The 26574-nt window shown below is 39.9% G+C and overlaps 3 protein-coding genes and 1 long non-coding RNA gene across 4 annotated transcripts; 3 read left to right on the top strand and 1 right to left on the bottom strand.

Moving 5' to 3' along the window:
* Window positions 1-490: 490 nt before the first annotated feature.
* On the bottom strand, window positions 491-4312 carry slc25a47a (solute carrier family 25 member 47a). Its single transcript, XM_018696140.2, has 6 exons — window positions 4147-4312; window positions 3144-3187; window positions 2989-3060; window positions 2435-2614; window positions 1925-2189; window positions 491-1816 (listed from the first exon to the last, which is right to left on the bottom strand). The coding sequence occupies exons 1-6, from the start codon at window positions 4181-4183 to the stop codon at window positions 1503-1505; spliced, it is 912 nt and encodes a 303-aa protein (XP_018551656.1). The 5' UTR covers window positions 4184-4312; the 3' UTR covers window positions 491-1502.
* A 502-nt stretch (window positions 4313-4814) lies between these two features.
* Window positions 4815-13630, top strand: slc25a29 (solute carrier family 25 member 29). The gene is made up of 4 exons (XM_018696139.2): window positions 4815-5294; window positions 8561-8604; window positions 8878-8961; window positions 10306-13630. The coding sequence occupies exons 1-4, from the start codon at window positions 5267-5269 to the stop codon at window positions 11074-11076; spliced, it is 927 nt and encodes a 308-aa protein (XP_018551655.1). The 5' UTR covers window positions 4815-5266; the 3' UTR covers window positions 11077-13630.
* A 1685-nt stretch (window positions 13631-15315) lies between these two features.
* LOC108896779 (uncharacterized) lies at window positions 15316-19240 on the top strand. Its single transcript, XR_001963171.2, has 7 exons — window positions 15316-15466; window positions 15542-15802; window positions 15927-16231; window positions 16314-16367; window positions 16530-16628; window positions 17017-17066; window positions 17169-19240. It is a non-coding gene; the product is annotated as an uncharacterized LOC108896779 (long non-coding RNA).
* A 1272-nt stretch (window positions 19241-20512) lies between these two features.
* vrtn (vertebrae development associated) lies at window positions 20513-24583 on the top strand. Its single transcript, XM_018696009.2, is given in 4 exon segments — window positions 20513-20676; window positions 21171-21502; window positions 21619-22455; window positions 22457-24583. Coding segments are annotated over 4 exon segments (2130 nt in total). The 5' UTR covers window positions 20513-20645; the 3' UTR covers window positions 23387-24583.
* The last annotated feature ends 1991 nt before the right edge of the window (window positions 24584-26574 follow it).

Raw genomic sequence — 26574 nt, 5'->3', positions numbered from 1 at the left:
TTGAGTATTTAATATGATAATTTTATTGTAAAAGGACCAGTTCCTACTAGGTTACAAAAAATTAGGTTCTACTTTGATCAAGTTTCCTAAATCTAGTTGGCTGTATACATTTTTGACTTCATCAAGCTGCATATACAGTAGTATATATTTCATATTCACATCTACAGTGCATTCATTTGGTGTTGTGTTCCTGTTGGCCTCAGGTGAGGGTATTGTGGTCAGAAAATTGCCACTTGTAGGCACTCATTCTGATTTACAAATGACAATGTGTACTGACAAATGACAATATGCATAATAAACTCACAAAAAGATGGTATAATTAACTATTTATCAGTACTACCGCCACAAAGGAGAGTGCTTTCGAAGTAGGCACAGATTTTTGGAGACTATATATACTATTCCAGTCTTAGTTCTAGGTCTCTATCAATCAAGTCTTCATTTGTTGGTTCAGCAGCATTTGAGCAGCAATAAAACACAAATTAATACACCATTTACTTATTTACTTGCAGTACCTTCTTTATTCTGGAAGGCACGGTGGACATTTTCATCATAACTATACAAATAAATTACAAGAAATATCATTCATATAGTCCTCCTTGTTAGAAGAACCCTGATTTTATTGTGTCCCCCAGCCTCTGAAATCAAGCCTGCAGCCTGGCACTGTCTACACACATTAGTAACAGTAGTTGATCTCAATATGTTTCACATTTTGAGACTGAACAGCACTGCATCCATTAAACAAACAGATAGATATAGTTGTGCTTGATGCTTTTATCATTGAGAACTTGCTTTGATGATTTCATTTTTTGTCACATCAGCTACTTTTGTAGTCCCAAATGCAGAGTATTATTTTTTAAAATGTATCTTATTCATTAAAAAATCCAGTTCATCGAGGTTTAAAATATTATGATATTATGTTTAAGTCAGATTTCTAACTAAACCACTTTGCAACTGAGCTGGAAATAAGAAGTGGACGTAATAAGATGCAAACATGCAGCATGGACCTGGACGGGTATCACTCTTGTTAAATTGTGCGTACTGTAGCTCATTCATAAATTCTACATACAAGGCCGTAAACAGTCTTGAGTACAGTCAAGCATAGCTGACATTTTAGCAGTATTGCGGTTTCTTGGTGCACTGCTCTTCTGGTTAAAAACTACATCAGTCACGCAAATGATTTTCTAGTCATTAACAGAAAAAACAGAGACGGTAACAAACTGGCCAAGGAGGCCATCTAGTGGTCAGTAGGTTGCTGGTTGCCAATCTCTGGAACCAGTAGTGCCCATTACTGACAAGTTCCCCCTGAGAATATTATGATACATTACCCTCACTAGCTGAATGTTAGATATGTAACAGATAGCTCCAATGCCGGCTGTGGAAACAATCATTCCTTAAAAATACTTTGCTATTATGTATGCCCTTGTAAAAACAAACATGAGCATTAAACACAGTGACAAACTACATAACAGAATATGAGACACTGACACTGGAGGTAGTCAATACTATTCGAACCCTAACCGAGGCGGGTCGACGCTGTCTGGTCTGGCTCGGAGGAAACCGGTGAGAACTTCGTACGTCACAAATACAACCATGTTGACAGGGAATGCGCGCAGACAGTTGATGCCCAAACTCCTGAAGAAAACCCCAGCTCCTTCCACCCGCACCGTCTCAGTGATGCAGTGGAAAAAACCTTTGTATCGCTTCGTCTCCCTTGCTCCATCCATCTGCAGACGGGCTTTGATCACGTCCATGGGCGTTCCCAGAGTCCAACCTGCCATTCCTGCTATTCCTCCAGCCAGCATCACACCACTCCAATCTGGTAGAAATGAAAAGACACTGATGTTAAATGGATACTTTTACATTTTTAATTCGTCCTGTTAAAAAACAAAGAACCCAGTGGCAAACTGATGTAGACTTCACTTGCCTGGTCTTTTCTTGCCACTGTCTGTTAGCCATTCACAGATAGTGGTGTAGGTCAAAAAGTATGTGGCATATGATGGCCCGTCTCTTAGCATGAGTGGGAGAGCTCCTCTGTAAAGCCCCAGGAAACCCTCCTCTTTGATAATGCTCAGCAGACAGTGAATTGGACCATGGTACTTGGGTTTGAGGACGTTGGTTCCTCCTCGCTTGGACTCTGTCTGACACTGCAGTCGTACTTTGACTATGTCACCTGGAGACATCACTGATATCTGATGGAGGCAGATAAGGAGATATCTGAAAACCTGGACAAATAAAGCTACAACTGTCTTTCCAGGGTAAACATTTATTTTTGTGCGTCTTTTGATGAAAAAGCAAATTCATTCAAACACTTTCACAGGCCTAAACTATGCACTGTATTACCCCTTTGTCGTCTACATTGCAGGTGAAATGAAGAACAACATGGAGGCCCATGACTCAACACCTTTCTAGTGATTTATGAAACTGTCTCCATTACCTGAGCTATACCCCCCGCCATACCAGACAGGAAGACATCTAGTTTGCTGTTTGGACCACAACCGGCTCCTCGCGCCTGACTCAGACACTGCAGGCAGTTCCTGTACGTGCCAAACACCACAGAGGAAGTCATTGAGATTGTGGTAATGGGTAAGGACATGCCTTTGAAGAAGCCGTGCACCTGATGACACAAATGAGGAAAAAAACAAATGTGACACCAGTGAGAAGTAGTGAGAAAGAAACAAGCGTTGTATCCTATTCCTAAACTCTCACCTCACTCCATTTCTTAGCAATTACACTGGCTTAACTTTCTCTCTTAGGCTACTGGCATTCAAGTCCATATGCAAGGTGATGATTAGCAGGTACCCGGAATAGTGTTTGTCTTGGAAAGTCATCAAAAATGTGCAGTGCGTGAGTTGTTAAACTTTTATCATTGTTGCCAAACTGCAAGTGAAACATTTAGAAACAGCTGTAAACATTTTTAGCGGGCCTACAAAAACCTTTGTTCATAATTCATGTACAGTATATCATGCAGACTACACCAGCTTCACTTACCCCTTCTTTTGAAAATGTCGCTACAGCGCACTGCCATATTCCAGTGAATTGTTTCTGGGTTTGGATCCGGACCTAGAAAAATTAAGACTATGATGTAAAACTTATGCCTATCTGTTAAACAGCTATTTTGACTGTTTCAAATACTCTCCACTTACCTTCACAGTGTCTAGAGGGTAGCCCACTGCAACTCCACAAGCCCCTGTATGTTTGTCCAGAGAGAAGAATGCATCAAGGACACAGCAGAAACACAGTGATGCTCAAGGTTATTGGCTTTAACTGCAACCCTTTTAATCATGTGCAGCTTGTAGGAAGGACAAATGTGAGGATTTGTTGCTTATCTGTTTCACATCTTTACGAAATGAATGCCTTGACTGATAAGTAAAAAGTATAAGTAATTTTAATACATGATTTTATGCTGAGTAATGTGAGAATCTGTAATTATGTTTAATGTTTTATGAGCTGAAACATGAATAAAAGCTAAATAAGAGATTATCCAATGATTACATTAACAGTTAGTAGAATCCATGCCAAGATCATCCCAAGCTGATCTGTTTATTGCAGTTTTTCCAGATCCCTTGATTTAGCAATGAACTTGACATCTTTGGATCATTACCAGCAAAATAATATCAACATGTTTTCTCATTTTTTGATGAATTTTATTTTTTTCAAATTTCTCACAATAATATTAATAGGTAGATTACATTTGTTGAGAGTTGAGATTACAGATTATCACCACATTTATTATTTTAAAAGCACTCAGTTTTATACTTTTTACACATTTTTCCTCCAAGCTAGGTAAACCTTTCAACCCTGCTCTCTCAGTTAAATCATCACAGGTTAACTACATGGTGTTATGAAACCTGTTCAGTGTACAGATGACAGAAGTGGTATGCCAGTTTAGTTCACTTCCACTATGACACATTACTGAATACTTACGAGCTCATAGATATACTATGTATGAGGACATCCAAAAATAACTTTAAAATACACATACAAGCTCAGATAAAGGTTAGTTTTACTTTCTCTTATGCTGTCACACAGTTATCGCACCATAACACATGAGCATAGAGTTGCTATCTTAGCTGTGTAGTAAACACCCCAGCCACCTAATGCTAACGTTAAGTTACAAACTGGCTAGCCTGGCGTTACAGCTGTTACCTGCAAATGATCCGGACACAAAATCGGCGATATGCATCCTGTCAGATGGTGACTGACCAATAGACAGTTGTCAGATGTCAGCCCATTCTTCCTCTACACATCTAGCATGTGCTACATAACCATAACCTTGAGTGTGTTGCTATTACGTGACGTATCGAGGAGGAGTTTCACTCTGCTAGCCAAACAGCGTCGACCGAGATCAGTGATTCCGAATTTACCCGAAGATAGCCGAAAACTACACTGTATCTACATGGGTGGTTAGCATAGGGAAACGTGAGTATATATACAACGACAGCAACAAAAATCACACGGAGGACAAAACATTTATATTTTAGTTATTTCATGTTATACTCTACACAATAAACGGTCAGTTCCTATAATCTTATGAGTGGAATTATTGAACATTAATGCCACATATTACATGACATAATGTCTTGAAGCAGCACATTTATGAATAAAAACTGGATCCGTTGTCAATAAACCTATTAAGTACAAAATGTGTTGGTGATAACACTGTCTCCATCCGCTAGCACGAGGCTTTGTGGACAGTTCTTTCAAAAGCAAAACATCACACGGCATTTGTGACGCATTTCAACACTGGGAGCCCTTGCGGTAGGCAGCCAATGAGTGAGGAGGATAGTGCGTAGGACGCCGGTAATGCCCGCCCCCTACCAATTACTTCCTGCGTTGCTATCTCGCTGCTACAGAAATAAACCTCCTTGATAGAGACAGCGGAGAGGGTGTCTACATTGACTGTAAACGCCACAGCGGTTCATGGAGGTCGTGTAGGTGAACAGGAGATTTTTAGTTGAATAAACACAGAACAAGCTAAATAACCACTCAAAGAAAAAAAAATTGTCAGCATTAGTAGACTGTCAGGTCTCAGAGGGGGCTCGTCACCAGCTAGCCAATGCTAGCTAACATACAGGAAAACTGAAAGTGTCAGTTGGTCCGGCCAAGAAAACAGCCGAGAACAGTAAGTGTCAGGTGTACAACGAAGTGAACGGCTTTTGGAAAAATATAACAAACAAACAAGGTTTCAAAGAGCCGTTGAGATCCTCCTCATTAGTGTTAGATATTATTTAGTCATTCCTCAGCTTGGTGACGTTGAAGAGCGGTGATGGACTTCGTTGCCGGATGCATCGGAGGTAAGTCAGAAGCAGCTGCACCTATCACCCACTCCAGTCATCACTAGCTAGATGTACAGTTGATAAAGAGCCACACTGATTTCAGGCCTCACAGACTGACTTATCTGCTAGAAAAACAAACCACAAACATGCCCAGCATCACCCATAACAATGTGATGCAACTCTGTCACAAGATTACAAGTGCATTTTCGAAATTCCACCGTAGGTCGGCACGCTGAAGCCATTCCAGTAAATTAGCTAAATCCTGCAGATAGCATTTGACCTGGGGGCCTTGACATTGAATGAGTGTGGTTGTAAGTGACTTATTCTGTGTTAGCTTCAGGGTCAAGCTGATAATGATAATTGGAAGTTCATTATTGTTGTTATTTCCCCTATGACAGTTTTGTGATTTCGAAAAGGTCAGCTTAAATGTGTTAACCTATAAAGAAAGTTAGAATTTAACTGAAGGGACCAGGCATGTTTCAGAGAAGTGCTTACTCACAAAAGGTGCTCCAACCTTCTGCATTTCTCCCTGGTGTCACTTGTTCACCCTGCTGAGAATTGAAAGCATGCCAACACTACAGAAGTGCAACCTGAGCTTTCAAGCTAGGATGGCTTGGCTGTTAAAAGTTTCCACACACACACACACACACACACAACACACACACACACACACACACACACACACACACACACACACACCACAGGCAGATAGCATGAATCAGTGCACACCCCTTCACAGACCAATCCCATGCTCCCTCTACTTTAATGTGACAGATCATGTGGTTTCCCACCCTCAGTGTGGTTGAGCTCAGTCAAATGAGAAGCTGGTTTCTGCTGTTTAAGGATGACCTTAGCTTACAACTCAAAATGAGGTTAGCTAAGTGCTATGATTTTTTGAAACCAGCTAAGTTTGTAGTAAGTTTAAGCTCACATGCTCATTTATTAAAAGACTGATGGTGACACACAAGAAATTTGTTGTAATAGCTATGATGCAACACCATCTTCCTCTTGTTTTCCTGTACCAGTACATTGAGGTCAATGACCGCTCATTGTATCAGGCTTGCTTTTCCTGGCTTACAGCTGGGACTCACTCCTGATAGGCTCTTTTTACAAATGGGTCATGTGACAAAGCAGGTGCTTATGTAGGATTAGCTTGCTGTGGTTTGTTTACTGTGGAGACACAGGTGGGCCAGTCAATATTTTCTTTAGTAATATTTAGCCTGTTATTATGTTTAAATTAAATGATTAATGAAAAATATTATTAATGATTAATTACAGTGATAGTCATTGGATTAGGAAGTAATCAATATAATTGTTGGTTGCAAGTGGAAGATATGGGCAAAATAAATGCAATTTTATATAATAATTATGTATATGATGATATAGATGGAAAATAATTTTACAAAGTGCTTATTGACAATATAACTCGACAAATCATGACAAATCGTGGTACTTAACAGTTACGCAAAAAATCATATAAAAATCCAATGTTGCCATGCCTTTTGCTCATTGATTAGCATCATTGTCCACAATGGTCCAACTCAACCACATCTATGAAAGACGTAGATACCACACTAAAACAGTATGGCAGAATGTCTGAGGGCAGAGAAATGCATGTTGTTGCATTGCCTGTGAAAACCTAATCCTATTTAATATGGCATGATGGGATAGGTTGGAGGACAGGTTTGCTATCTGGGATTGTAATATAGGCACTTCTACAAGTGCCAGTTTCTTGAGGTAACTTAGATTAACTATTAATGTTATTTGTAATCAGTCTGGGAACTGTTATTAGGTTTCAGTACAGACTCAAGTGAGAAGCCCAAACTGGCATCACAACATGGGCATGTGCTACATAAGCCTAAATTATGTAACTTTCAAAGGTGTGCTAAAGAAAGTTTTAGAGGGTGATGATGCCTAGTGAGCTGGCTCTGCCTCAATAAGGCAGTTTAAACCTTAAAGAGATGGCAGTGAACTCTAAAATTATACAGCAGTGCCAGCAGTAAGAGTTTTGGCCTTCAAAGGCTGGTCAAATGGGCCAGAGACTGATGTATTTAGGTAGGTATGTCATTGGGCCTAGATTTCTGAGAATATGGCATGGACGCAGTAACTGTCAAGGTCATGAAGAGTCAGCAGAGGTTTGGAGTGTCTCAGGCTTATTATTTTATTGATCATGTGCAGAACAAAAACAAATGCTGAAAAGTCAACTATACCTTGTGGCAGTGTGAGAAGACAAAGTAAGGCCTCATTCATTTAAAATGGTGCAAGAGACTGTGTTGGTGGGGGTGTGTTGTTTCGTCACATGACGCTGTTCTGAATACTTTTTATTCAGTGCTTGGTGTGGTGTGTATGAGAAAGTAAGCACAATTTGAAATGAGCTCTCAAGCTATTTCTTTCTTTACACAGCTATTTCTGTCTTTTTAAATGTGTACAAACAACCACAGAACTATGAATCATCTCAGGAGAGATGATCAGGTCACACCAATCTCCATGATAGCTGAATAGCTATAAGCACTTTAGCCTCCTGATATGGTTGCAAGACAAGTCATGCGAACTAGTTTTTCTCAAGTGTGCCCTGACCTTTAGCATTCAAGTCAGTAACCAATACAGTTAGTGACAGAGGTGAAAGATGGCAAGTATCAATATTTGCGTAGAAGGCTGGAAGAATGGTAAATGGTAAATGGACTGCACTTATATAGTGCTTTTCTAGTCATATTGACCACTCAAAGCGCTTCACACTACAGAGCACATTCACCCATTCACACACACATTCATACAGTACTTGTTTGTGCCCTCTAACACATGCACACACATTCATGCTCCGATACTACATCGGGGACAATCTGGGGTCCAGTATCTTGCCCAGGAATACTTCAGCATGTGGACTGGAGGAGCCGGGGATGGAATCACTGACCTCCCGGTGTGGCTCTACCTCCTGAGCCACAGCCACCCTCAGGAACTCGGTACATGTTATATAAAGGCCATATAGGTCTGGTTTTGTAAGAATGAGACAAGAAATGTGGAAACAATCAGGGCACAGGGTCTTATTGTGATGCACTACAGCTGAAATAACTTTAGGTAATTTAATTGTCAACTTGTTTTGACTGAGGTGAATAGGCATTTGATTATATTTGATAACTAAATGCTATGTATGATTTGTTGAGTAAAAAGACCTTTAGTGTAGAATAAAATGCTTGTAATTAAGAAAGTGTTTCACTCTCACAGCTCCCTTGTTTACTCTTTTAATTGATGATTAATTATGATTGTATCTTTGCCTTTGTCTTCAGGTGCTGCCGGAGTCTTGGTTGGACACCCATTCGACACAGTAAAGGTTGTAGAGGTTTCTTTTTTTAATGCACGGTGAAATTACAGGCATTTATTTTAAAAAAACCTTTAGCAGCCTTTATAGATAATTCTCTCTGTTTACATGCTCCATATAATGGTAAATGCTTTTAATTAAGCTGTATTTCACCATGAAGCATTCTATGCTGCTAAGTGGCTTGAACATTGCTCATAACTAGTTTAACCATAACTAGAACAACCTGGAGATGTTCATTAGTTTTCCACAGTTCAACACATCACTGAACAGTGTCTTCTTTTGCAGGTAAGGCTGCAGGTCCAGAGTGTTGATAAGCCGCTGTACCGTGGGACCTTCCACTGTTTCCAGTCAATTATACGGCAGGAGTCGGTAGGTGGATTTATTTTCCTTGCAGATCTAATTCTGAAATTTTCATGCAGTAATACTCCTGATACAATATTATGTTATGTCCAAGATATTTGTGTGGTGGACCTGGGGCCTGGTGTGTTTGAAAGTCCTTCAGTGTTTGGAGCAAAATGAAAATGAAAAATACATTTTTTCTGTCAGTGCTTTATTACTGTTGTTACTATATCTCTCTCTGGGCTTTAAAGCTGTGTGTTTGAGTTTGAGTTGAGATTCAGGAAAAAGCTGCCATGGCTGGACCTAAACAGTTGTTATGATCTGTTGTTAGAAGTCAGCGAGGTCAGTGTGACCTGATAGTACAGCTATGTCAGACACTCTTGGTCTTATGACCAAATGTGGGAACCTTAAGTTGTGAGGCTAAAGTAGGGGACACTCCAAAGTGGGATACATGTAGATCTTGTGAATCAGGTCAGACTTGTTTGGTTTATTTATTTTCAAGTTTCATAAGGTTTTTGTTTTTCCCCATTGACCTGAATAATGTATCTTTTCTAATTATTTTTGGTGTGATTATTGTGATTTTTTCCTCCCTTTCATCATCAACTTTTCTCCCCAGCAATAAGGAATACTATTTTCAGCCTGAAACCCCTAACTTATATCACAGGATTTGTTATTCAAAGCTTCTGAATAACTCTCCCTGTAGATCACTCAAAATGCTGTAACATTTTTGTGCAGAGAGAAAATGAGGGAGTGCCTGTTTTCGGGATCATTATTTAAGTAGCCTCAGGGTGTTTTCACATTTTTTCATTTATACTGCCAGGCACTTTCATCACAGGAAGTATTATAGGGAGTGCCAGGTAGATACAAATGGCTCTCCTGAAAAGATGACGCATGGTGTCTTTTATACAACAATAAATTATGCTTCTAGGAGGTGCTATCTTGCTAGATAAAAAATAAAATGGAATCAATGATGATAGGAAAGTTGTAAAGGAGTTTGTTAGTGTGAAGAACTATGAGAGAGTTTTGGACATGCCCAAATCTTTTTTCTGGCCAGTGGAAGTTACTGGAGCTGGTTGTTGTGGAAAAAATGTGTGCAGTGCAATGTGCTTTTTCAAATTATGAACACAAAATGTGATTAAACTTGTTCTTTAACCATGATAAGGGTGAACAGTGTGAACATGACCCTAATTAGTGAAAGTATTTGAGGTTATCTAACTAAAAGACAAAGTTAAAGGAGACAGTTAATTAAAACCAAAACTGCTGACACTTTTTTAATTTTTTTGTGTGTATTTAAAATGAAGACCAGCCCCTGGGTGCTGTCAATTTAAGTGTGAAGCACCTTGTCTAATTTGGCATCTCTGACCCTCTCTGCAGGTATTTGGTTTGTATAAAGGCATTGGATCCCCTATGATGGGCCTTACATTTATCAATGCTATAGTGTTTGGTGTTCAGGGAAACACCATGCGTCTGCTGGGACAAGACACCCCCATGAACCAGTTCTTTGCTGGTGCAGCAGCAGGTGCCATCCAATGTGTCATCTGTTGCCCCATGGAGCTGGCTAAAACCCGCATGCAAATGCAGGGTACTGGAGAGAAGAAGTCCTCTAAGAGGTTGTACAAGAACTCCCTGGACTGCTTGGCACGCATCTACAACCGGGAGGGTCTGTGGGGGGTAAACAGAGGCATGGTGACCACGCTTATCCGTGAGACACCTGGCTTCGGAGTGTATTTCCTGGCCTACGATGTGCTGACACGCAGCCTTGGCTGTGAGCCCGACGATCGTTACATGATTCCCAAACTGCTGTTTGCCGGGGGCATGGCTGGCATCGCCTCCTGGCTCTCCACCTACCCTGTGGATGTGATCAAATCACGGCTCCAGGCTGATGGGGTGGGTGGAGTCAACCAGTACAGCAGCATCGCTGATTGTGTGCGACAGAGTGTAAGGAGAGAGGGCTACATGGTGTTCACACGAGGCCTCACCTCCACGCTGCTACGAGCCTTCCCTGTGAACGCAGCCACCTTTGCCACCGTCACCCTCGTCCTCATGTACGCTCGAGGGGTGGAGGAAGGACCACAAGACTGTGAGCCGGCTCAGACAAGCCACCACGCACAGATACAGCAGCAGGCCCAACCCTCCAGCCTGTGACAGCACAGAGGTCGCACCTTCAACCTGGGCACTTTACAAGAGCATGGAAAGACAAAATCTACATACGAACCCTTTATTACCGGCTGACTCACTTTGCATCAGACCAGTCATTCCCAGTTTTGAGTCAGAAAATACCTGGTTTATATAAACGCTTATTTTTGCTTTCATCTTAAAAAGAAAACAAAGGAAAAAACATATATTTATTTTTAGTAATAATTTAAGTTGAAGTTTGCCTCTGAAGATGCAAAGTTGTAAAGGGGATGGTGTTACCTCTAATAAGATGAGGAAAATTGAGATGTGAAAGCTTTCTACAGCAGCTTTTATGAATATTCTTTCCACTGATTTAGACTGAGTCACAAAACTGACTGTGTGGCTGTGTAGTGTGTACAGTGTAGACACTGGAAGTATCTCTATTGAATATATCTTTAAATGTGCAGCGTTTAACTGCACCTGTGTATAATATGGATTTTAAATAATTTCTTTTTTATGTTATGTCAGAAACAAATTTCCTGCCTTATAATATGAAAACTTTTATTTTGCGTAAGGAAGTTGAATCACCTGTTTGTACCTGAACTGTATCCTCTGAAGAGCCATGGAAGCGAGAGAGAAGGAATGTAGCATGTGATAAGGTGCAGACCTCATCACTTTCGTCTGCTTCAAACCAAAAAACCATTGGAGCTATAATCTGATCTTCACTAATGCACTATTAGTCCATAAAGCACTTGTTAATCCCCATCGTGGACAAAAATCAGTCTGAATGGCTCTTCAGGGACTAAATGCAAAGTGTTTGTGTGTGAATCAGGATTGTAGGTGGCATTATGTGTATGTCTTATTTGGTTGTCTGTTTGGCATGTTGTGTTTTATCAAATAATGTGAAGTTTTATCGTTGTGACTTTACTGCTGTATTAAAGACCTAATCCAGAAGTAGAACAAGGCGCTACATGTGGTACCGTACTTGTCTCACAATTTTATTTTATTGTTAAATTGGATTTTATTTTGTTAATGTTACAACTTAATATCAACTTTGAATATATTTTAATCATATATGATGCAGTGATGATTTTTCAGTTTAAAATTGTTAAGGGGCCAACACATGTCTCAGTACTTATGATGACCCTTAATCTTTTAACTCCTCAAATATCAATGTGTAACTGCAGCCATTGTCCACCAGGGGCCACTAAATAATTTGAGGCAAATCTGCGCATTCACACTTTTTGGTATTATACAACTTGCAGTATGAGGAAAAACTAACTCTTCAACAACAACAACAACAAAAGTTCTGTTTAAACATTTGATGTGTGAAAGTTTGAGTTGTTGAACACAAATTCTTTGACAAAGCCTTTAAATTTTCCTTACAGGAGGCAGATTGTGACAGAAATGTCCTCTAAATAAAGTTAATTTTACGATAATTTCTTACCTTGGGTCTCTGTTAATTGAGACAAAACATGAATTACAGTTTGTGTAACTGTGGAAGAATTTACAGTTATTTCTTTCCAACCTTACTGAGATGTTTATTTTGTGTACCAATAGTTGATATACTGCATTTAACCATCTGGATTGGGGCTTTGATGAGACTTATTTATTTGTCTATTAGCTAAATAATGTACAGGTATTATTAATGAGTGGGAATTGTCTGCTTTCTGCATGTGTGTGGTCAGTATAACATGAGTTTCTCTGTATTTTATGCTTGAATGTTGAATTCTGTTGAACTGTCAGAGTTTCTCTCCAGAAAATACCCTGATGTCAGTTTTCACAAGAGCAGCAAATCATCAGTTTGGTTGATAATCTGCTTTGTGTAAAGTTGTAAAACTAACAATGAATCAAGCTATGGTTACTGCTGTCATTTCCATATGAAGACTAATCTTTGAAAGATTGTTGGAGGTAAAGAGGTCACTGATGCACTAAAACCTTTAGTATGTTGAATGTAACACACCTGTATTCACTCACAGGTTTTTTTTGACAGAAACTCAGTCAAAATTGGAGGAATCCTATTGTTTGAATTGTTCAGTGCTGCTGAGACACTTGGAAATCTCCAAGGTTGTATTATGATTTTATGGTGGGAGATGATGACAAAAATGAGAGTGGAGAAAAACACCAAGGGATGTAAAATGTATGTAAACGTTGCTTGTGTTTAATCATTAATTCCACCTCTTAAGCAGCGACTGTTATCTCTGGCTACAAGGTATGTTACATTTAAATCTCTGTGTTGGCCATTTAACTGCTACTATTAAATCCAGCTGATGTGAAAGATGCAATATGTACAGGATGTTACTGTATTACTGTAAGATTGTTTTGAAGTGACTGCTAATGTAAATATATGTATACATATATAACATATTTTTGAGTCTGAAGTAGTTGTGTGTTTCCCTGAATGTCTGAGTTTAACCAGTTTCTAAAGTCTCTATTTGATCAGTTTGAGTTGAGCTGCTACACTAAAGAGATTTTAACTGAAAAACTGAGACATGCTATTTTTGTAACATAGGCATACATAACCTATTTGTCTAGATTTGTCATGGAAGATCTGTACAGATGGGTAAATAAAAGTGAATCAGCAGCTGTTGGTGTCTTTTTTAATGCGGACTGGTACTGGCAAAATACAACATTTTACATTCAGGACAATGATATGCACAGAATGCGTTGTTCATGGGGACTTTGACAGTCTCCATAATTAATGAATTATGATATTCATTTACCTGTCAAAGTCTCTTTTCAGTGGTGAACAGCATCAGCACATAAGGCTTTATCAGGTTTTTATTCCATATTTGTACACTTCTGAGGCATACGTTCCTGTTTCCTCCATACTGTCACTATCAGATATGATACCGCTTTATTGTGTCTCTGTAACTGTTCCCTCAGCGAGTGTTCTCATATTTCATCATGCGTCTCGTGGTGTTTTCCTGGTGTGTAAGACTCTAGGTTCACTCGTATGACAGCTTGTATGAGCTCATATGTTTTTCACAGACACAGGCACAATAAAAATCATGGTGGCATAAACAGTTTATTTATTGATGTGTTAACTGTTGGTTGTCAGTAGAGTCTGAGAAGTTTATATCGTAGAGATACCAGCTTTAAGATGCCAAACTTAATTTCTGTCTGAAATCTGTCCTGCTTTCTTTACAATAGCAAACTGCAACCACCTGTTGGACTCATTTTCTTCTCAAAATCACAATCTGGATTCCAAAATAGTATATAGAAACAACGAAAACAGAACAGCTTCTGTTTAATAACACGGGAGTAAGAAACTTTGAAAAAATCTCAGTTTGATATGGATCTGGTTACAACTCTGGCTGCACTAAACAAAATTCAACACCAACACTGAGGGGCTACTTGGTTCTGTGAATCGAAGTTATAAATGAATACATTTGCATCATCGAGTTTGCCTGAACACTTTGAAGTTCAGAATTGTTTTCAAAAGAGCTGAGTGCAAAAGACAGATAAATGTCAAGAATAAATGCACCGAGAGAGACAAAGGCATAGAAAGAGCAGGCACTGTCATTTTGAAGGACCTTACCTAAGCGCCATCTGCTGATGAGCATGGGTAACATGGGTAACTGCAACAACATCTTAAAGGATCACTTCATCCAAATCAAACAGGGTTAGTTTTAACAGTGTGAGCACAATCTAAATTCCATTTACCTCAGTCAGAGACATTTTGCCCACAATAAATCACCCATAGCAAAACTAAACATCCATCAGAAAAAAGATGAAGCTAAAAGGAAAATAACATTTTTTCCTCTAAATTCAAGAAGCATTAACTACAATTCTAGTTGAAATGTGAACATGTGTTAAAGGTCACACTGTCTTTAATGTCTGCTGCAGGAATCTATTCTTCCATCCACTGAAACCCTCTTAATAATCTCTTTTTATCTCCTTCATATTTTGTTGTATATCACAAGGTCATCTCTGCTGACAATACTCACAGGAGAGAAAACAGTCTGTCCTCATCTTTCAGCATGCAACAGCCGACTGTCAACCTCACACAAAACACAGAATACAAATCAGCACCACTGAAGGTCAAAAAAGTTTTTATTTTTTGGTCAGACAGAGTACTCTATTTAACAGGCAGCAGCACAAACTTCAAAACATCTGAATGAATTGTATTCTTTTTCTTCTTCTTCATCATATTATATGGAAAAATAATGTTCCTGATGTTGAACAGAAGTTGTAGTTTGAACTGCTGTGCTGTTTACAGATAATTAGGTAAGGTTTGCAAAATCAGCAGGTTGAGGATGTTGGCAAAGACAGGAAGTAAACTCAAAACTGACTAACTTGAAGAATAACTAAAGTGAACCTCAAGTGTACATTTACATAACGAACAGATTTGCATGCAGTATGGTTGGAACCGTCCACATTGTGATGAGGCTGCTGTTGCTCTCCTTTATCAGAACAGGTAAGAGACAGTCTTAGCCTGTAATTTTAGTTTTAGAATCTAACCTTAAACAAATACATATTTCTCTATTTACAGGTGTAAATGGAGAAGGTGAACGGATATTGTCAGAGAGGGGTTACGATATTACATATCCATGTGAAGAGAACTTAGTCTGCTTTCATATATGGCAGATCAACATGAGCCAAACAAGCGAATACATTGCCATAATCAGTAATGGACAGATCCGGGCGGCTGAATCAGAGGAAAATAAATGCACTCTACAAATCAGAGATCTCACAGTGAGGGATGTTGGACTTCATCGCTGTCAAAGGCCAAAGGTCTTCTCTCTTCCAAACAGTGAGTGCTTTAAAGATTAAAGTCTTCTTGTTGTGTGGGTTGAATGCTAGAATGCATTTCACCCGATAATAAGAAAAAGAAAAAGAAATCTGTGCCATAAACACATTTTTTTTCTTTCTTTCAGCCTACTCAACTGCTCCAATGTAACCTCATGCCTGCCAAAACAGTGTCACTGCAGTGTGTTTCCCTCACCTCCGTGGAGCGGAGACATTGCAAGACCAACCTACAACAACAGATCAGCCTGACGTGGGTGGATCAAGCCGGCGCAGAGGTACAAGAAGACTCCCAGCATCGTATAATTCAGCAGTCCCCTTGTGACAAAACTCTGATAGTCACCTTTCAAAAGTCCTGAAGATAAGAAGTTTAGGTGCCAGGCGACTGTGGGTGAAGAAGTCCAGACTTCGGTGGAGGTGCTGCTCAGAGCCCCAGGTCTGTTTATGACTGATCCCTGAACCAGTACACTCCTATTGATTAAAATGTAGAAGAATTAATAACAAATGCTTTTTTATAGATCTTAAAGGGAAGGGAAGAGGAATCCTCATAGAACCGGAACCTGAACCTCAAGGTAAGGTATGAGAAGATGGTATATTGCTCATACAAATGGACTTATGTAATATATGAATACTTGTAGGTATCAATCTTCACATCTAACCCACAATTTTTTCTTCTAATGTTAGATATGGATTTAACATTATCTCAGCATGTTGCTTGCAATTTGCCCTTACAGGTGGCAAACAGGACACAGTCGGGGCAGCTGTGGGGGTGGTGGGCTGTTTGGTTCTGACAGTGGTGGTTGCAGTGTTTGTTGTGAACAGAAGAAGAACAAGTAAGTTCCTGGAAATGGCCTCACTGGAAGATTGTTACATATACCTCAGACTCTCCTATACATGTACGCAGTCATTTCTAAACATGTGTCTACGCGTATGACCTTACACAACTGTGCTTTGTGGTCTTTGAGGCAACCATATATGTGACGTGTGCAAACACCACAAGTTTTTCTTTGACATTATGGCCATTGTGTCATAAGCTTTTTTGTAACCTGTAGTCTATAGTAAATACTTTAAATACATCCTGTCTTGATCCGATCACATAACTTAAAGGGAAAAGCTTGAGACCCCAGTCTGCACAGCACTGAATGTGCCATTATATTAAGAGATTATGTAAATATGTTTTGTATTAAAATATGAATTTATTCATTTTTGTTCTTATTTTAGACAGCCAGCAGCCCGATGAGCCCTGTTCAGTCCAATCCAGTCCCAACAATGTAAGCCGATTCTCTTTCAAACACATATAGACCAACATCTTCTGTGCTTTTAATTTCTTTGAAAGATAATGAGACTTTATGTCTGTGTGTGTGTGTTTTTAGGTCATGAACACAGATGTCATCTATGCTGACATTATTCTCCCCGGTGGCTCTGACAGAGTGTGGGTCCACGAGTATGAGTCCACTGAATATGCTTGTGTCCGATACAAATAGTCTGCTGTTCAACATCTAAATTGCATGTAAGCATGTATTTTTTTCTTTGTTTGTGAGCTCCAACTGTGCTACAGCATTGCATTCCAATACTGTGAAACACTCCACACCAAAGCAATGTACTGTTACTGTTACTGTGGGTATTTTTCCATTTACCTTGGCCATTTAACCCTTCTGTTGCCCTTCGTATTGCCTTTCGTATTCCATATACTTTTTTCTTCTTACTATTATTCAAAAACAAAAGATAACTGCTTCAGAATCACAAATGTCATGCACAACAACAAGTCCTACTACACACACACACACACACACACAAAGGCACATTGCCGGCCACCGGGTCACTTTGACCCAGAGGACAACACGTGGGTTAATATTTTAGCTATGAAAAGGTTCTATGGGTTTTTGAATAGTCTACTTCAATATATTTAACTTTTCTTTCTAGAAATGATAGGAGGCTATTACACAGCATGGGGAATGGTTGGAAAAATTATGTACTGCACATGTTTGAGAGGGGAAAAAATGATTTTAATCATATGTGTATGATTGTTTTCTTTGCAAAACTTGTACCTGTGTTCAAATCTACAATATTTAAAAAAAAAAAAAAAAACTTTTCAGTTATTCAAGAGAATTGTGTAAAAGAGAAACCAGTGAACTAACTTTTGTATATCTTGAATCTTGTTGCACATAAGAATTGTGCTCCGTTGTTATCATCTGTCCCTCACAATGTGTGGATGAATGTGTTCATTCCTATGATTTGACTGAACACTATCAAGGTCAATCCTTTTCAAGTAGCCTGGCACAAAATCAAATGTAGAGCATTTTAAAAACTGGTTAGACTGCTGCTGAATACAGCACTGCAAACAGGTTATAATGAAGATATTTCTATTAATTGATATCAAACCAGGTGGAGGAACCTGTGCTTGGTGGAAGGCAACATAGTTGAAATAGCAGAAACATGTTGCCAAAGACCAATATCTTAATGGTATTGTTTAGTAACATAATGTTTTTGCAGGTGATGGAGTTCAGGTGGACAAGCTGCATAGCTGAACGCAGCACTTCATTTTAGACACAAACAAACCAGTTTCTTTGTGCAAACATGCTAAATTAAATTGTGTTTGGAGTACACTGCTGGCTTCAGTCCTCAGCTCTAGACTGCCAGTACACACACACATACACCAGCAGGTGAGAGACTGCCGGAGCCGGTCCCAGTGTTGCTCCATTTGCATTTTAAATACTTGCTGCCAGCCCACTACTGTGTTCACAGTGCAGTGCAGCACAGCTAATCTACACACCTAAGGTGTGTGATTGGCTACAGCCAAGAGTCTGAGGGGGTTGAAGAGATGGTGAAGACACTTAAGAAGTGGGGGATGAACAAAGACAAGAAGTTACCTGGATAAGTTAGAGGCCCTCGTTATATATCACATAAAATGCAAGCAGATATGCTAATCAGATTCTGCATGTTCCTCTTCTTGACTTAATCTTTCAAAAACAGGATGCGAAAGATAAAAGTAGACCAAACATCCTTTTCTGCAATTTGTTAAAAGCGTTAAAGTGAATAGATAGAAGAAGATGATAGAAGATGAAGGTAAAGAGTAAATGTAAAAGAGGCAAAGATTTAAAATGCTATTAAGAATATCAAAGCATAGAAAATGTCCCCAAACTCACACTCAAACCTGGAGGCTAATGCAGCATATTCAGTGTAATTGTACAGTACTGAGAGTATATTTCAGCAGTCAGGCACTTCTACAAGGTCAGTGTAATAATGTTATATTCTATCATCCCTGGATTCATAATAAATCAGTATAGACTGGCTGTCGCTCTTTTTTTTTTTTTAACTTTAGCTACAATGACATCTTTGACCAAATTGTAGCTTATAAAATGAATAGTTGAATGAGACAGGTCAGTGTGATCTCTGAGACACTTTCTTTAACCTGCCTGTCCTTATAAGCATGTCATCATTATTATTTCCTCATATGGGCATATAGGGAAAGTTTTTATCCTGAACTTGCTGCTCAATATTTCAAACATTTCAATACATTCTGCCTTCTAAAATGTGTTGAGTTTGAGTCTGTTGTTTTGGAAAAAAACCCCCCACACACTCATTGTCCACATAGCTGATAAGCTTTCGGGTCAAAGCCTTGAACCCCAGTGAACTCAGGCACCAGCTTGTCTGCCAAGTGCTTGGAGTGGTGGACAGAGCAGTGGGGGCCAAATGCTGTTATCCCCTGGTGTGTGAATGTAAGTGTGTGTGTATGTAGGGGTAACAAGCTATAGGGTTGGGATCTACTACAGTGTGGGCCGTGGGGGGTTGGGGGACAGTCGGTGGGATTGTTGTGCGTGTGTGGAACAAAAGGCCTTGATTACTGAAATCCTGCAAAAGGCAGGAGAGGAGGTGTTAAAAGTGATACAGTGGAGAAACAGAGCTGGAGCTCAGGAGCCTTCCTCTCCTCTCATAAAGCTCATGTCCACACCCTGTCTGCACATATCCACTCTAATCCACATCATACTGTCTATTGCTACCACTGCTGGTAAATGCAAAGGTAAGAATGAGTTCTTGGGTGTAAAAACTGATTCCCACCCCTATATTTCTACAGTGAAGAAGAATTCAGTAAGTTTAATAAGCAATAACAGTAAAGTTCCTCTCTTGTGCAACCACACGCGAATAAAGACAGTTCATTTATGAAGCAAAAATAACCTCTAATTTCCATTTGAAGTCAAGAGCACTTGACAAATAACCTTGAAAGTGAACTGTTGACATCTGGGGTTGGCTTTGACAAAGAAAAGCAAAAACGTGTTGATCAAACCTAAAAGCACCGATACCTGTTAACCCTACAGGACTGCCTCTGTGTTCTTGTGGCCCCTGACACATTGGCTTTTGTTAACACTTCACATTGAAATTGACCCTGGCTGTAGTCTACTTGAGGAAGGGGAGGAGGAGGGAGGTGGGAGGTAAGTAGGGATAGGAGGGAGGTGTTTCTCGACGCAGAAACAAAAAAGCGAATCGACGATTGACAATTTCCTGATGGGAGGTGCCGCTTATCACTCCCCAAAATCTCCCGTGCTCACCAGAGGACAGGACACTCTTGAGCTGCACGCACACAATGGACTAGAACTCCCGGAGAGAGATCAATAATTTCAACCGTGAAACCCTGCCTTACAATTACGTGACTTCCTTCGAGACGTATATTAGTCTCTGGACGCTCAGGTAAGGAATTCATTGTTTCCAATATTGTGTTGCGTTGCGGTTAATTCTAATTATTAAATCAAAATACGCGTCTTATGTTCTGTTAAGTTAAGGGGCCTAAACTTCGAAAGTTCAAAAATTACAGAAATGTGCAAATCAATTAGTGAGAAACAACACAACATTTGATGCGGCACAAAGTAGGCCGTGCCGTTGAAGGTAATGACTTTGAATTTGATCTGAATTAGTTTTTAATTAGTTAGTTTTTAATTTCGGTTAGAACATATTTTATGGCTACTTTATTTGTATGAGGCCTACCGTTAAATACAGCCATACTTAAGTAAAGAAGAAAAAAGGAAAGTCTTGGGTCAACAGAAAGTAAAAGAAAAATGCTTTTAAATACTTAATTCTTAATTGTGCAGGAACTGATTCACTGGCACTGCCACAAATGTGTGAAATGTGTGTTCAAGTCAAACTGGACTAGCAGTATTTAGATGAAGCTGCAGCTCTTGTTTGTGTGTGGATAGAATACACAGTAATCTAGTCTATTAAAGGCACGAACAAATTTTCCTAAGCCTGGCCCTGACTGTTTAAAGAGTTTTACATCATTAAACTTCCACGAATAATCTGTTTTCACTGAATGTAGACATCTGGGACTTTCCTCTCCTTCTTTATTCTCTCTTAACCCTTTCTCCTCTTCCTCCTCCCCACAGCTCTCATCAGATCTGCAGGTATGATTCAGAGGAACGAGGTTGTGCTGTCTGTTTTGGGAGAGCTCCAGGAGGCAACGGAGAGCTCTGGCCTGGACGCTCTGACCAGAGTGGCACTGGAAGTGGACCAGGTCCTTGCTCCCTTCCAGCTCCCCGGGACTCCCTGTCAGGATTTTCCAGAGTGGGCAGGCGTGGATGACACAGCTCACGGCCTGTACCCGGCTGATGCACCTGGAGGCCTCTTGCCTCTAAAGTGCAAGGGAGAGGGGAACTTACTGTTTGATGCAGTTAGCATGCTGTTGATGGGCAACACAGGACTTAGCTTGGAGCTACAGGTGAGCGGTGATGGTTTATAATATTTGCCTTGATGGTCTAACTGGATGCTGTTGCACTAATTCTAGCTGTTTATATGTGCGCCTAATGGTTGTCATATTAATATTGTCCCACATAGGTGCGGACTGTAGTGGAGATGGTGCTGTGGAAGCGATATTACCTGTCTGGGATGATTGATTCTAAAATGATGCTCCAAGCAGTTCGCTTCAGTCTCTGTGCTGAAGAGTCTGAGGACATGTTAAACCTGCCTGTCACAGTCTTGGAGGCCATCTTTGATGCAGACGTCAAAGCTTCCTGCTTTCCAGGCTCCTACGCCAACATGTGGCACGTTTACGCCCTATCGTCAGTCCTTCAGTTTAATATCTACTCCATCTACCCCATGTTCAACCTCAAGATCCGACCCTATTTTAACCGAGTCATACGTCCAAGGACCTGGCCCAAAGACTCAGAACCGCTAACCCTCCACATCATGTGGTCTGGAGAACTGCAGTCTGAGGCCTTGTTCAGGCCGAAAAATTTCGTCGCACTAGCCCATACCAGAGACCTCACTCTTGGAAGTCCCGACAGTGAGCAGAGGGCGTCGCCCACTAAGAGTGAGGAGCTGCTAAACCAGGACTCGCAACTGTCTTACCCAAGTTTGAAGGACAAGTACAACATCACCAAGAGGACCTTCTACCGCTGGAAGAGGCAGACACAGGAACACTGCAAAAAGTCTGCAGCCAGGTATGAGGCAAAATATTTCCTGCAGGCTTGCTACTTGGAGGGAAAACTCATCCCTCTGCACCAGTTTAAGGAGTTTTTCCCTGAGATCTCAAGGTCATCCTACTATAATTGGAAGCACGAGCTTCTGAAATCTGGAGGAAACTTCTCTACCTCATCTTCAACTGGAGAGATCAGTCCTGGAGAGAGCACAGAGCAGGAGGCCTGGTCTTCACCTGAAGCAAAACAAGATGAGTCCAGACCACCACGACAGTGTGGCCAGTATGTTTGGCCTCAGCCTCGGCAAGCTGGATCTAGACCGTGCCCAGAATGTGGCGCATATGCAGGAAGCTAAGCGCTGTCTGCAGAGTTGCATTGCCATGAATGCCTCCCTCCCCTTCAGAGTGTTCAAAAGAAATTTCCCAGGGATCTCCAGATCAACCTACTACAACTGGAGGAGAGAGGCCATGTTGTTCAACAGAGGTTACAAAGGCAGTGTCGGCAGCAGTGAGGACAGCTCAGATGCTGACAAGAGCCAGAGTCCGAAAAGTCTGTCACCAGTCCTGCCTAACATCAACCAGCCTGTCATGCCCAGAATGAGGATCTGCAGGCGAAAGCACAGAAGTTTCAGGCTGGCATACATGAGTAAAAAACAGCTGAGAGATGCTGCAAAGCTGCATGTCCAGAAATCAAAGTGGTCCCTGACAAAGTTCAAGCTCAAATTCCCGTCCATGTCCCCTTGTTTCTACTGGCTGTGGCGCAGCAGGCAGAACCACAAGAAAAAAGCAGCTGCTGTGTCACAGAGTGTCGCTGCCCTCCCCAGGAGTCTGGAAAGTGCAGTGACAGAAAACAAGATTATGGAGAGGAGGATGGAGAGTCCGTCTATGCTCCCATATGTTGAGAGCCCTAAGTATTTAGAAAGCTCCACCATGCCCTCTTTTGATGCCCCACATTCAAAGCACACCCTTCACAGCAAGGCACCAATAGATGAGCAGATGTTTGCGATGGATGTCGTAGCTCTGGCCAACTTCAAGGCCAAGGCCAAGCTTTTCCTGCAGCAACGCTTTGAGGAAAAATCCTTCCCTACTTTTAAAGAATTCAGGTCTTACTTCCCCTTCACCCCACGCTCAACGTACTACATGTGGAAGCGAGCTTTGCACCATGGGGTGTCACTGGTTCATGGATAAATGCGCAAAGCTTTCATCCTGTAAAGAATGGGCTTTCTGGAGCAAAATAAAAGCTCTATTGAAGAACTTCTTGATCCCAAAAACTTCTGATTCACCTTTCTGCATTTTGTTGTAAACATACTACCTTTACACTGTTGCCTTCCTGTTTACATGCTCTAAAAGATCGTTGAGTATACTGGCTTTGCAGCTAAAGGTATTGTGTCCTTCCTCTGCCCCACCACCGCAGCTCATTCCTCCCTCCTGGACATTTGCACGTGTGTGAAAAGAAACTGAGTCATGGGTCCATTTAAACCCTTCATGTTGCCCTCCAGGCAAAAGGCAGTTCAAAGCTGTTGTTTCGTGGCATTTTGTTTGAAGCTATTTCTTCTCCAGTGTTTTTTAATCCTTGCTAAACATTGTACTTGGGGCCCTTTATTTTTTCAATTTTCATTGTAGTATGATTTGTTGATGCTTAAATGTATGCTTTTTTTGTTGATGCATGTAATATTGATCTGGATTCTTGGCAGTTTAGAAGGTTTTTATTAAATCTTTAAATGTACAGAGCAGCTAGTATTGGTTTTTCCAAGATGACCTCTTGTTCAGACATCCTCTGTAAACAGGGTTCCAGTCCTTTTTTCATATTTCTGCTTTTTATTATTGAATGTACACCTCAGGGTTTCACTTGGTGCACTGATGGTTTAGGTGGCTGTATCAAGGTTTTGGCATTTTAAAATGGCTCCTTTTTCTGGTAATCAACATTATAAACTGTGAGTTTTCACTATATTTGCACTAAAATAGTTCCCATTACACTGTTGAATGTATTTTCTTAACCATTAAGCACACTGGTTAAGTTCCTACAACTCTATTTTTGAGAAATAACTTGAAAACTGAATATAAATGAAGATATTTTATTTTTTGTACACTCATTTCAAAACTACCTATTTCCCTGAAATACTGGGGCTGTGTTTATAAGCTACTTTTTTCTACTATTCTGTTGTAAATGAATTTCTAGTTCACTTCTCTGCACACAGACAGATGTGTTTTGCCACTGTAATACCTCTGAAGCATAGATTTCAATTTACACTTGTACTTTATGTATTTATTTTTCTCATTCATCCCATGTCCAAAACTGGTACTGTGATACTGGCAGCCTGCAATTATGTTCAGTCAGTGGGTGAGGCAGTCTGTACTGGCTGTGTATCAATAAACTATTGATCAGCATCAACCCTTTGCTTCGTTTTTTGCTTCATCAGTCCTCATATGCATCACTGCAATTCCCCTTAGGGATTAATAAACTACCAAATCTATATATTTATATCATGGGTTATTTAATGCTGGATTTCTGTTGCTATATTTTGGTGCCTCATATCAGGTCATTAACACACATCCACCCCTGACAAATACCACCACTTCTTTTATGCACCACAACATCTAAAAGCAGGTTCTAGCAGTAAGTCAGTTTAAAATGTATGTAATTTCTTGAATCAGTGATTGTCTCTTCCATGTCAGTGAGCTATTATAATCTCATGCCCCATGAGCTGCATGTTGATTTGATTCTTTAGTGGGTTAAATTACACAGCTTAACACATCAAATCGTTCATTTCAGTAGTAAAAATCTGTGGTGCATAATGACCCAAAAGATATGTGGGGCCTTGCTAAGTTAATTCATGTTAACAACCACTGTGCTGTACAAAATGATAAAGCAAAAGAGAAAAAGGAACACAAACAAAATGTATTACCACATACAAACAGGTCACAACCAAGCCAGTGGCTAAAGAATAGTAGATTGAGATTGAATAGATTTGAGACTTGTTTGGTGGTTTTTGCTCACTGCCTTTGCTCTGTTTAGCTATTGTGCTTATGCTAATCAAGGTAATGGTCAAGAGTGGGAGGGATGGAATACAGAGAGAGAGGGGGAAGGGGTTAATTGTATGCATGGGCATAGAGGTGTTTGAGATAAGGCCAAGAACATCCAAAGGTTTGGGGGAGGGATAGAGGTGCAGAGAAACAGGGGGTCTGAGATTTAGACTAAAATTCACTCTTGAAACCATCATTGTGATGTCTGACAAAGTTACAAAGTTAGTTCTTTTTTTTTAGGTTAGAGATTTGAATCATATTCCAAATTATCCCAACCATTCATCAGTAATTCTTCAGAGCTAAAAGTGTACAATAGCAATACTGTTGCTACAGCACAGAAATGAGGTAAAACTGCATTGTTAAGCAGTGGGCTTAGATACTTTCTTAGTTTTTTGCCTTTGTTAAATATTCTTATAGAATTTGATATTTCAATAATATTTCTATGCTTGTTTCCAGCAAAAATATAAATTCTGAATGAAACTCTTCAGTGTTTTCTTGTTCATCATTCATATTCTTACTGACTTCTCCAGAGTTTTTGTGGAATTTTGTACATGTTTTAACTACTAAATGATATTGTTAAACTGTCACTGGAGTAGTTTTTAAATTTTTGTTTTTGAGTTAATTGTGCAGATATAGTTTAGCAGAGAGTAGTAGAGATCATAGCTGCAGAGAGAGTGAACTGAACTAATCAGTCTGAGTACAGTATCAGTCCTCTTTACACCTACACATAAACAAATGTCAGCTCCAAGTCCAGCCACATTTCATGGTTTGATTTTATTCATTTTAAGTGAATTCACAAATTATAATGAGGAAAATTATTAAAAAGGGGAATATTAATCTGAATTTTAGAATTTGTAGATGGGGCATGTCTGGGACTTTGATGGTGAGGCACTGATCATGGACCACAAAGTTTGAGTGCAGTCTGGGGAAGATAATACTTTCTCATGTCTACCCAGTCCAATCAGATAAACACTATTTTGGTAAAAATCTTTTTTTTTTTTTTGTTGAACGTGACAGTTAATTCTTGCCCTTGAAAACAGGAGTTGACTCAAGGGCTACTTTCTCACTTGTTCTGGAGCCTTTTGTCCATTATTCTACACATTATCAATGTTTTAAAGGCTAATTTAAACGTCCTACTTAAGTTTCGAATCTAACATATGTAGTAAAATTTGATTTGAAGGACATCTACAGTAATTGCCATATGTTTGGTGAAAGTAGTATGACAGTTATTCCATTTGAGCGAACATGAACATTTAACAGGTAATTAACAAATTTAAACTTTAAAATTTTTTTATTTTAAAGAGTCCTGTGATCAGAGTCTAAAAATCTCTAATGTAACTGACCTTGGCATT

This window comes from Lates calcarifer, linkage group LG7_1 (assembly GCF_001640805.2).
Source record: "Lates calcarifer isolate ASB-BC8 linkage group LG7_1, TLL_Latcal_v3, whole genome shotgun sequence".
In the NCBI taxonomy this organism is placed as follows: domain Eukaryota; kingdom Metazoa; phylum Chordata; class Actinopteri; family Centropomidae; genus Lates; species Lates calcarifer.
Note: the sequence above shows the minus strand (reverse complement) of the source record. Positions and strands in the feature narration are given on the sequence as shown.

Bases quoted from the DNA above. Each gene is read 5' to 3' on its own strand.
- slc25a47a (XM_018696140.2), bottom strand. From the start codon at position 4,183: ATGCATATCGCCGATTTTGTGTCCGGATCATTTGCAG. The intron at 2,615-2,988 runs GTAAGTGAAGCT...TTGTGTCATCAG, and splicing joins CGACATTTTCAAAAGAAGGG to GTGCACGGCTTCTTCAAAGG. The intron at 2,190-2,434 runs GTAATGGAGACA...TGCCTCCATCAG, and splicing joins TGGCGGGGGGTATAGCTCAG to ATATCAGTGATGTCTCCAGG.
- slc25a29 (XM_018696139.2), top strand. From the start codon at position 5,267: ATGGACTTCGTTGCCGGATGCATCGGAG. The intron at 8,605-8,877 runs GTTGTAGAGGTT...CTTCTTTTGCAG, and splicing joins ACCCATTCGACACAGTAAAG to GTAAGGCTGCAGGTCCAGAG. The intron at 8,962-10,305 runs GTAGGTGGATTT...CCCTCTCTGCAG, and splicing joins CAATTATACGGCAGGAGTCG to GTATTTGGTTTGTATAAAGG.